This window comes from Plasmopara halstedii (assembly GCF_900000015.1).
Source record: "Plasmopara halstedii genome assembly, contig: Scaffold_672, whole genome shotgun sequence".
Lineage (NCBI taxonomy): Eukaryota > Oomycota > Peronosporomycetes > Peronosporales > Peronosporaceae > Plasmopara > Plasmopara halstedii.
In genome coordinates this window covers 546,306-557,273 of record NW_020187589.1, presented here as the reverse complement: position 1 = coordinate 557,273, position 10,968 = coordinate 546,306, and the positions used below count along the sequence as shown (strand labels likewise).

The following is a 10,968-nucleotide window of genomic DNA, read 5'->3' as shown; positions in this document are numbered from 1 at the left end:
GCATGCGTGAACGATACGCCACTTGCCGTTCGGCTTCCGGACACAAAACGTGGGTGTCGAATGGCAAGACTTGCTCTCACGCACACCACTCCTGCGTCGTGCTTCGCTCAGAGGAAGGCGTCAATGACATCACACTGCTCTTTGGGCAGGTGCCACTGGCGTGTTACGCAGTTTTCGGCTCTCGAAACCAAGGCGATCTCATGACGCACACTCGGTTCAGAGGGATAACCGACGGCGGGTCTTTGGATGTCTTGAGATTCCTTTAACCCAGGATAGTACGGGTTCGAGGTCTACTTCAAGATCGACGATTCCCTTCGTGCGTTCAGCACCCTCTTGGTGTCCTCCAAGACGGCTTCATCCCGAAGCAAGGATAAATTGATCTCCTCGTTTGGTCATATAATGACCACCTCGTCTGAATCGGAAGAGCATCCACTGCAGAAATAGCTTCGAGGTTGACGTCGTCGTCATCCTCCCCCGTCATACCGTGGACGAGGGTGTATATCTGTGCGTTATGGTCTACGGTATAGACACCCTGGATCAAGGTCGGCGCCCTGCATCTTGCAGATAACATACGGCATCGCCATCTCCTCTCTGTAGAGGTTTTACGTCTTATCTCGACCAGTGGGAACTCACTCCGCGTCGTCCATTGTCCCCAGTCCCTGCTCAATCGGAGCCTTGATGTTATTTACAACATCCGACGAAGAGCTGCTCTTCCAGCAGTCTTCGTCTAGTGGATAACATGCCACTACACCCGCAACAGATGTGTGCACAAGGTCTCCGACCTTCAATCAATCGATGGCTCATGGTGTTCCAACCATGCCATATAAAGGATAAGGTCACACCTTGAATTTAAGCCTAAGACTTAACAGCGCTGATACGCTTAACCCCGTTACAGGGGGCCTAAAGGTGTCTAAACACGAGCCTCGTACAAGGCGACGGTTAAACGAGAGCTGTAGGTTTTCACAATTTTGATGCGGGAGATTGTAACGGGGTTACACGTATCCCTGGTATACAGTGGTGGGTCACACACGATGGCGTGACCACACGATGGTGTGGTATATCTTAACAAGAAGCCACTACTTGGCGGGATGCGATCCGCTGCACTCAGACTGGTTCTAGTATGAAACGTATGGTCGGTGACCTTAGCTTAGGCTCCTCTAAGCAAAGAGCTGCGGTAGCCCCGCTGCAATAAATGCATACAATTCGTGCAGTCAGTACAATTCAGCATAAATTCTGCAGCATTAGCTGCTTTATTTAAACCCAATGACAAAATCTAATCTGCTTTGATTATTTTTTTCGCTTTTTTAAAACTAACTTCTAGATTAATCTTAAGAACCTAAAAGAAATCTCAATAGAAAATGGGAGAGGAAAGTAACTAAGTACAAAAGATAGCAAGAGATCTTAAAGTTGAAGATATACTTCTAATTATAGCCAATCATAAAATGTTAATAGATCTTTCTACAAGATGTCTCATTATCGCTTTCGCAATGATAGCGCCGGACGTGGAACCTGAACTAGGAGAGAGCTTGCTACTGGATCAATTACATGATTTACACCGGCAATTAGCAGCTGTGCGTCATGACTCTCAGCGCCACACATCGTCATCTCGCAATCTTGGGCCGATCCCTATGGCCAATGACTCTGGAAAGATCATTGTATGTTCACTGCGCCGTTGCGTGCGGATGCTTAAAACAGAGCGTGGCGACAGTTGGCAATACGTTGCATCGAATTCTGGACTTAAAAGCGCAATTGAACATCTTGGACAGGGTAATACAGTGCGGTGGGTCTCGTGGCCAGGTGCGATCGTGGACGAGTCGAGTGAGGACGGAGTGCGTCGCCGTCTCGAGACGGAATTTGCTTGCCATCCAGTTTTTTTGAACCACGAAACATTGGATTTATACCAAAACCAATTTTGTGATGTGGTACTCTGGCCTTTATTTCACTCGCTACCGCAGCGCTCAGACACCCGTCTGCTTGAGAATTTTGGTGAGAAATACGACGCTTACTGCTCAGCCAATCAAAAGTTTCTGGAGGCTGTGTCCGAAATTTACAAAGATGGCGATCTTGTGCTTGTGTGTGACTATCAACTCATGACATTGCCAGGATTGTTGCGTCGACGGTTTCCGGAAATTACGTGTGGCTTTTATTTTCATTGTCCCTTTCCGTCGTCTGAGTTTTTTCAAATGCTACCAGTTCGTGACGCGTTGCTTCACGGAGTTTTGGGTGCTGATCTTGTGGTATTTGATCATTTTGATTATGTGCGTCACTTTTTAAGCGTTTGTACGCGCATGTTCGGACTCGAGTCGTCGCCAAGTCGCGTCGAGTACAATGGGCGTCTAATTTCATTGGGTATTTGTCCTATGGGTATTGATCCTGTCAAATATACGTTGACCTCAAAAGCAGAGGTCTACGTTGATATGGTTAAGAAACAACAAGATGGCATGAAAATTATTTTAGGTGTAAACAAACTTGACTTTTGCAAAGGAATACCAGAAATGCTTGAAGCAATGGAGTATCTCTTGCAGCATTACCCAGAATACCGTGGGAAAGTGGTGTTGTATGCTGTTGTTCGGGATGCAGGACGTATAGCTTCTTTACAATATCGAATGCTTAGTCGTCAAATCGATGAGCTAGTTGGTCGTGTGAATGGACGATTTGGAACCGCGGAATATTGTCCTGTTCACTATCTCAAGCACTCGATTGATCGCGCTCAGCTTGTGGCACTTTATAATTGTGCTGACGTGGCCATCGTTAGCAGCATCAAGGAAGGGATTAATTTGCAGGCTATGGAATTTATTGCTGCTCAAAAGAAGAGCTGCCATGGAGTCCTAGTCTACAGCGAATTTGCTGGGTAATGTCGAGTCTCTTTTGGTTCTTTTGTACGGCATATGAAGAATATTTTTTTTTCTGCAGGTGTGCGTCATCCTTTCAAGGTGCACTGTTGGTAAACCCGTTGCACATTGAGCAGGTTGCGGCAAGCATGGATACGGCGCTGCGTATGAATACCACTACGAAACGTATTCGACACCACCAATTGTCGCGCTATGTGAACACGTACACGTCAGCACTGTGGGCTAAACGGATCATGTCAGCTCTGAATGAGGTAGGCACGGCTAAAACAAGCTACTTTTCACCAATCTGCAGTTTTTAACAGCATTCGGCAACAGGCAGCGGCCACTGCGCAAGAGTACAATCGTCTAGATAAACTCGATACCGCTCAACTGCTGGGGTATTACGAACGAAGCCAGCGACGTCTATTTTTGCTGGACTACGATGGAACCCTTGTGAATTTTCAGAGTATGGAGGAGCTAGCTGAACCTTCGCCAGGATTAATGTCGTGCCTTGAAGATCTGACTGCCGACCCCAATAATACTGTCTATATCATCAGTGGCAGGAACAAAAATCGTTTGCAGGTACTATTTGATTTTGATTGAAAAATATTTGGAACTTCTAAAAGTCTGTAAATCGCCTGACAGGAATGGTTTGGTCACTTAACGCGAGTAGGACTCGCTGCAGAGCATGGATATTGGTTTCGTCCCGCTTCAAAACATCCATCCGCAGTTTATGCAGATGCGAAGAGTGATACGTATGGGAGTGAAGACTCACCGCACGCAGCAGAAGTTCACCCTGTTACGCTCGTCGGTGAAGACGATCCACTGTCATCTTCATCTATCAAGGTGGGAGGAATCGAGAATGAGCTAGTGACTTTTGAAAGAGCTCCATGGCAATGCATGTTCAGTGACGTTGAACTAGAATGGCGTGATGAAGTCGAAAGTATTTTGGAACACTTTACGGAGCGAACTCCTGGTTCCCTCTTGGATGTGAAAGATTGCTGCTACACATGGCACTTTCGGGACGCTGACCCTATCTTTGGACTGAAGCAAGCAAAAGACATGCAGCTTCATTTTGACCAAATGCTACGTGATTTGCCGGTTGGAGTGATAATGTGTCGAATCAAGAAATACATCATGATTCGACCATGGCGTGTGAACAAGGGACGCGCTGTAAGTCGTATTCTGGAGTACGAAAGTGAGACACCGTACTTCACAGCACTAGACTTTGATTTCATCCTTGCTCTTGGCGATGAACGCACAGATGAAGACATGTTTGACGTCGTCCAGGGAAGCAACTGCTATACGTGCACCGTGGGCAAAAAAATCAGTCGCGCACAGTATTACCTCGAGGACCCGGACGAAGTTCTTCGCGTGCTGACTGCATGTACGAGCTATATGGCGACTGAAAGACAAGCACTCCAGGGATGAGGACAAATTATGGATTTATTCCTGTACTGCTTCACTTTTTCATATTGCTTCAAGCATACAATTATCATTTCATGTATCAAAAACTAACAACTTATCAAAAGACAATTCCTCCATTTCCACTTATTACATACTCTTGCACAGTAAGAATAGAATGAAAACGGGAATAAAGTGCTCGTGTAGAACAAAACGATCGGCGTGGTGTCAGACGCTTTTCATCAGATGCCTACACATCTCATTAGTGCTGAAATTACTTAACAATTAAAGATAAGACAACTTTCGTTAGAGGTATCGACAAATGTTGTTGAGTTGCCTATGACTTCTTCCTACTTTATTTCCATAAGGATTGGATGCATAGCTAGCAAAAGTGCATAATTTCAACTAAGTATATCTTTGGTTATGTTGACCCCTTGTGCTGTAAATCACACATATGTGGCTTTCTACTTCTATCTCTTGCATTATCACCTTCATATTGATCTTTACTTTATGCTTAAAAAGTAAACTTTCTCTTGTCTTTGGACGTAATATATTGTGACAATAAAAGAAACTGACCCGTAATCAAAATATGATTATCGCTACCAATGGAGATGAATGTTTGAAGCAGGCGAGGCTGGAGTGATAAAAAGAGATATTACGATATACAAAATACGCTACAAAAAAACTCTACGAAAGCTACATTGCAGCAACTAAGGCGCTACTTATGGAACAGTTGGCCTGAACTGTATGATTTTCTAGACAGGAGAAAACTTCCTTAAAAAGGTCCTTTAGAACAAAGATGATTCAATGACAAGCCATGTTCCGCCTTAATATAATTGTGAAAGGCGACTGAAAGAAAGCGTCATGAGAAATGTCTCACGTTTAGAAAAAGTCCTTCCTGAACTCCGTGGTTGGTAGCTATAGGTGGATACGATATCTGTACTAGAAATAACTGAACTTACTTGGTTTCGAGCGGGCTATTTGGAGAGTCAGGAAAATCCTTGTAGCCAGTCCAGCCGCAGTGCGCACCTAGACCTACTTATGCTACATATTCTACTGTTAGTATTAGCAGGTTGTTCTGCTGCTGATTTGCCTGGCAGGCATCCATTTACTTTTGCTAGGGACGAAGCATAGTTGTGTAGAGAACAGTACACTCACATATGTTGGGAATTGTATGCATACAATGATCAATCATAGAAAGGTGCTTATTGGAGCATAAAATGATACATACTGCTATTTTTATGCCGTGCTTTAGACCCTAATTACTCCAGCATCATACTAATCTGCTCAACCTCTTGATAAAAATAGGATAAAGTGATGTGGTCAACGCCGTTCTCTCACGAATTTCCATTTCTGTCTCCTTGCGTCCTCGCTATCTTAAGCTTCTCGAGCAAGGTAAACAACCCAATCGTGAATAGTCCGCCAGCCTCGCTAACCATCACTCTCCAATATTCATCCAGCCTTAATTTAAGATGATGAACACAACAAGCGTGGTCATCAACACGGACAGCGTGGGCGGAAACATGGCACCCGTCGCACCGCCTAAACGCAACTTTATTCAAAAAGTGAACGACGTGAACAAAATGGAGCTACCAAAGCTGTTGCGTTATATGCGGCTGGGGAACGTGGGATGCTCGATCATTCAGATTATCGCTGGCATCGTTGGGATTACATCTTTTATCACGCTTAACATTACTGGCACGCTTGTGAGCATCTACGTCATTATGTTTGGCATATTATTTCTGCTTTTTGAGTGTCGCCTTTCCCGTATGGAGACTGCCATTCGCTCGAATTTCGGATTTCTGTATAGCTACAAGGGACGTGCTGCATTTATCTTCTTCATCGGGTTTCTAGACTTCGGCATTGGATCAGCCTTAGCCACTATTGCTGGTGTCCTCATGTGCTTTAATGCGTTTATCAATCTCCTCGTCATGTGTCGTCATCCAGAGTTTAAGTCGACACTTAGCGCCGATGCAGACCCTACAGCCGGCTATACTACGAGCAGCCAGGAAGCTGCAAGCTTTATGAGCAAAAATCCTGAACTTGCAGCTAAGGCCGGACAGTATGCATTTCAGCATGCCGCTAATACTCGTCACTAAGCTGTTGAAGTTACGAACCGAGTGGCAAGCAAGCCGATTTTGGCTATTGCAATATTTTAATTGACTTCAGCTTTTTAGTGCCATTGCAATATTCATAATTTGTGTAGTCTTTCGGTCGATTAATAGAATTATGTAGCTGGCAAATTTTCGCCTCTTAACTTCTAGTCTGAAGATCGCCTGAGCGATATTTGATGATCGTCTGGGAGCTGAACATATGGCCATTTCAAAAAAATATCAAGTCTATTGTCTAGACTCCCAGTACTAGCAAACACCTTAATAAAACGTCTTTTGATCGCTTCGAGCCGAACATTATCACTTTCGGCTCTACCGCCAAATGTGTTACCCCCACTGCACCAGCTCAAGACAATAAGCTTTTACGCAGGTCACGTGAACAACTTGTGTCCATACCAATATCAATAAAATATACAGTCAAATTTGTTGAATTGACGACAAGAGCAGCCGGGTGCAACGAGGTTGCCACGCATTTCTTACGTTTGAAGCTTGGACTCTAAGCGTCTGCGCTAACGCACAGAAGGTGAATTTTATATTCAACAGCCCAGGTGCGGAGTCAAAAGCCCTCCAAATATTGTACTTCTTTGCTCTTCTCAATTCTATAAGTGGAAAAAATAGCTTCAAGATTATTGTGATATACCTGTTTTACTGCTTACAATAATGAACAGCCCATCCTTTCTTTCAAATAGTCCTATAAGATTACCATACTAGTTCTAACCATGATACTTCATGATGGAGCCTTGGGTCTTGGTGGGAGTGTACTAAGTACACTTGATAGCGTCGCGCTTATTACACAAATGCCAGTTTTCGGTCTGTAACATAGTACATCTTAAGATTCTGGTTCATGAGATAGTGTCCTCGTCGTCATCTAAAGCTAGCCCTTTTGATTCTTTGCCTTCAGCAAGAAGAGCATACGAGGCGGAAACTCGTAGGTTACCCGTACTTTCGACGTTTGCACTGGTCCCCAGACCCTTAAAGTCGGCAACACCAGAAGCCGTATCTTGATTTAACTTCTTAAAGCTCACAATCTTTTGAGTGATAAACTCAAGAATGTGCTTTGCATCACTGCGCTCTGGATTAAGCCGTGGCATAATGCCCAGGATGTCAGCACTCTCACGCACGTAGTATTCCAAGTCTTCATCCGAGCACTTGTTGGTAAGCTGCGCAAGCCGCAGAGTCTCACTTGCAAAGTGTTCATCGAGATCAAACTGGTCTAATGCTGGTGGAGGCGGCTCACGTAGAGCAGGAGGAAATACTGCTGACTTGAGTGGTGGCAGTGGACACTCAAACTGAGGTGGAATGAGTGTAAGTGGCTCGTGTTTGACGCCAAGATCATGATATAAATTTACGGCTTCAGGAATGAGTGACGTGTCAAACTTAAAAAGCGAGTCGTCAAATAGTCGCGTAAAATCTTTAGGAAGCTCTTCACTTTCTTGCATACAAGAGCGCAGTCTGTCACTGAGAGCTTGCGTGTCAGGCAACCGGACATACTCATTCAGATCTGGATCCTCCGCATCCTGATGATTTAAATTAATGGTCTTGTCTTTCAGTAGCCAACGAAAAATAATTTCTTGAAGCTTTGCGTTTTCTTCTTTGTCGATCCACTCGTCCACAAAACACTGCGTAGATCCAAACACAATGAGCCGTCCTGATTTTGATGCAGGTGCAGCTACACCCCGTTCCTGCCACGCGGCGGCAACCGGTCTGTTCACAGGATATGAGACAGACCCCGAGGACAGTAAAGTAGCTGCTGGTTTTTTCACATTTAAAGTCGCTCCATAGGGGTAGACAAATGACAGTCCCTTTTGGTCCTTCTCGGGCGCCCCATCCGAGCCTGTCACCTTTAGATCCCGTCCTGACATCAACACATCTTTCCTGCTAAAAAGTTCGTTGGCCTATTTGGTGCAATCAAGTAGAACAAAGACATGAGACTTGTTGCTTATGCAGCAATTTCACAAGCACAGTAGTGTACCATTCGCGTCAGTTCCCTATTGACGACGCCTCTCGAAACGAGTACTTCTTTAGGGTGATGATATTTATGATAAACAGTGCGAATGACAGCGTCTGGATTCACAAAGATGCCAAAACTGTAATTGATGCCGCACAAGAAGTAAGTATTTCAAAAGTTTACTGTGATTTGCAGTGCTCTCACTCTTTAAGCCAGCCATTGAGATTCGTGTCAAATTGCTGCTCGCCGCCTTCACCCAGCATTAGCAAAATGCTTCCACCGCTGCTCAAGAAATCCTTGAGTGTCGCAAATTCCGTGGAGCTGAAGCGTTCGCGTACACCAGCGAAAACTAATACGTTAGCATCCTTAATTCGGTCCCTGGAAAGATCATCCTTGTTGACGTCCACGCGGCATAGTGGCTTAAGCCTACGCGCCAATTTCTTGAGACCGCTTGCAGGATAAAACTGCTCCTTTTTAGACGCATCAAATAGCACGGTAGATGACTTGTTGATACTTCCTACCGCGTCTTGGCGCTCCATCCCTGGACGCCTAGGACAGCAAGTGGATCTTTAACAGTCGCCGTTCGTAAACATGTGTGGCGTACCCAATATGATGGAAATCTTGTGTATAAAATTACAAGGCAGCAATCACGCGCCAGTCAGAATTGAAGGAAAAGAAGACTCGACTGATGGTTCGGGGCTTTCCATTAGGGTAGCGGGGACAGAAAGCTGACAATTGTTTGTATGTCTATTTGTGACCTAGGCGGAGTTTCGACAGGCCAAGCATACAATTATTCTGGTGCAGTACACACGCGACCCAAACTCGCGCACTTACCTCGACTTTGAGTCTGTAAACGGTGGGATGGATGGTGTGGTCAAAATGTACGAGGCCAAGCTTAAGCAGCTTAATCCAAATCTAAAGAATATCACATACGATATCCAAGATCTGTATACGTACATCGACTCGCTTACGGATCTTAGCGCGCTCGTGTTGGATCTTGAAACGAAGACGTATTTGCCCTGTGGCAAAGAGTGGATTAAGAAGAAGGTCTTCCAGGTGCTTAAGAATCAGGCGGGCTAAATCATTTACGTTTTGGATCAAAGTAAGACACAACAAACGATATAATTGCTGTTAATAGGATATTTCAAAAATTCAGGAACTCGACAAATTGGGAAGTATATTAACTATATCGCATGAGCTGGTGCCTCGACGCTTGGTACAGGTAAAAGAGCTGTACAATTACGAGAGCAGCAAGGACGATTTGTAGGAACAAAGTATGACCATTGCGCATTGATGATGATAATACCGCGATCACAACTGCTGCAATTAGTGCCCCGAGCACTCCTGTCGCTACTTCAAACGCTGTAGCGATATCCATTTCGCTTGTTTGTAGTAAAGCTGCAGTTATTTCATCACATTAAAATCGTTTTTTACCTTAAGTAACGGTACTTTTAGAAGCTGATAGAACTGAGCGTTAACATGGAGGCAAGCGCCGAGACTCCGGCGCTTGATATGGTCAAGCTTATCAGGTAAAGCAAGTGATAGTACTTTTATCTGCTCATGGTGTAGTGTCACGTGTTGCTATGATTACTTGACCACGTAAATGCATTGCTCAATAAAACAAATGTTGTTTTGCACAGCGCCGAGGGACACGAGTTGTATATAAGCAGAAAATGCGCCATGGTGTCAGGCACCATTCGTGCTATGCTTAGTGGTGCGCCATCATGTTTATAAGTCATAAAAAACTAATACACTGAAGTTTGTATAACAATTTCTGATGCAGGCCAATTTACGGAGAGTAAGGGTGAGATCACTTTTCCAGACATCAGTGCACCCATTCTGGAAAAGGTTTCCCAATACATGTACTATAAGACACAATATTCGGACAGCACATCCCGCTTGCCTGAGTTTATCATCGAGCCTGAGATCGCTATGGAGTTGCTGATGGCCGCGAATTACCTTGACTGTTGAACATCCGAATGGAACAAGCATTTAAACTTTAATACAGTCGCTTTCGTAAAGTGTTGGTGTGTCTTTTAAAAAAATTCGCATACAGACCCTTCAGTCGACAGGATTCCATGCTACTTGCCAGACAGCGAAGACGCGCACGGCTCGTATTACAGCAGACTATTTTCTTTGAGGCTTGCTTTGGCTTCATATTTTACCCGCTGTCGTGTCTGCTGTTAAGAGATAAGGTAAAGATCATCATGATGAAATGGAATTTCTTGGCTGACGATAACAATTTCGTCTGCAATAGCTTCAAGTACTCCAATACCACTCTTCATTCTCACGTGCCCTTCCTGTATTCTGCTTGATCGTGCTGATCCCAGCAGACATAGCACGATACTACTTGGGCACGCATGGCAACTTGCGATCGCAAGTGTACCCCCTCACAGCATTCATGTTTTTGTCCGCGTGTCCACTGCTTCCAGGGCTTATTTACTTAAGCCTTTTTGCTGAACACCGCATTCCATTTGATACTGCAGCCGGATTATACTCCGTCTTTTTGCTCGTCGCTGAGATTGTAGCTGGCTTTATTGTACTACGTGATCTACTCAGACAAGAGGCAGCACGATTTCTCAAGACGCGCAATTTTAATCATACAAAAGGGAATGAGGTTGATGACGATGAGCGCGCTCGATTTCTGCATTGACAAATTAGCAGACAATAATTG

At 44.6% G+C, this 10,968-nt stretch overlaps 4 protein-coding genes across 4 annotated transcripts; 3 read left to right on the top strand and 1 right to left on the bottom strand.

The window, feature by feature from the left end:
• Positions 1 to 1,487: 1,487 nt before the first annotated feature.
• PHALS_13727 (trehalose-variant 1) lies at positions 1,488 to 4,262 on the top strand (the record flags this gene model as incomplete). Its single annotated transcript, XM_024729537.1, has 4 exons — positions 1,488 to 2,851; positions 2,914 to 3,103; positions 3,168 to 3,413; positions 3,477 to 4,262. 4 exons carry the CDS (start codon positions 1,488 to 1,490, stop codon positions 4,260 to 4,262), a joined length of 2,586 nt encoding a protein of 861 aa, XP_024579904.1.
• Positions 4,263 to 5,710: 1,448 nt separating this feature from the next.
• PHALS_13726 (Golgi apparatus membrane protein TVP15) lies at positions 5,711 to 6,334 on the top strand (the record flags this gene model as incomplete). Its single annotated transcript, XM_024729535.1, has 1 exon — positions 5,711 to 6,334. The coding sequence occupies one exon, from the start codon at positions 5,711 to 5,713 to the stop codon at positions 6,332 to 6,334; it is 624 nt and encodes a 207-aa protein (XP_024579903.1).
• An 854-nt stretch (positions 6,335 to 7,188) lies between these two features.
• PHALS_13725 (intraflagellar transport protein 52 homolog) lies at positions 7,189 to 8,833 on the bottom strand (the record flags this gene model as incomplete). Its single annotated transcript, XM_024729534.1, has 3 exons — positions 7,189 to 8,241; positions 8,319 to 8,433; positions 8,499 to 8,833. The coding sequence occupies 3 exons, from the start codon at positions 8,831 to 8,833 to the stop codon at positions 7,189 to 7,191; spliced, it is 1,503 nt and encodes a 500-aa protein (XP_024579902.1).
• Positions 8,834 to 8,982: 149 nt separating this feature from the next.
• On the top strand, positions 8,983 to 10,947 carry PHALS_13724 (protein enhancer of rudimentary; the record flags this gene model as incomplete). Its single annotated transcript, XM_024729533.1, has 9 exons — positions 8,983 to 8,985; positions 9,057 to 9,365; positions 9,433 to 9,557; positions 9,625 to 9,679; positions 9,750 to 9,823; positions 9,935 to 10,008; positions 10,078 to 10,231; positions 10,303 to 10,489; positions 10,552 to 10,947. 9 exons carry the CDS (start codon positions 8,983 to 8,985, stop codon positions 10,945 to 10,947), a joined length of 1,377 nt encoding a protein of 458 aa, XP_024579901.1.
• Positions 10,948 to 10,968: the final 21 nt, after the last annotated feature.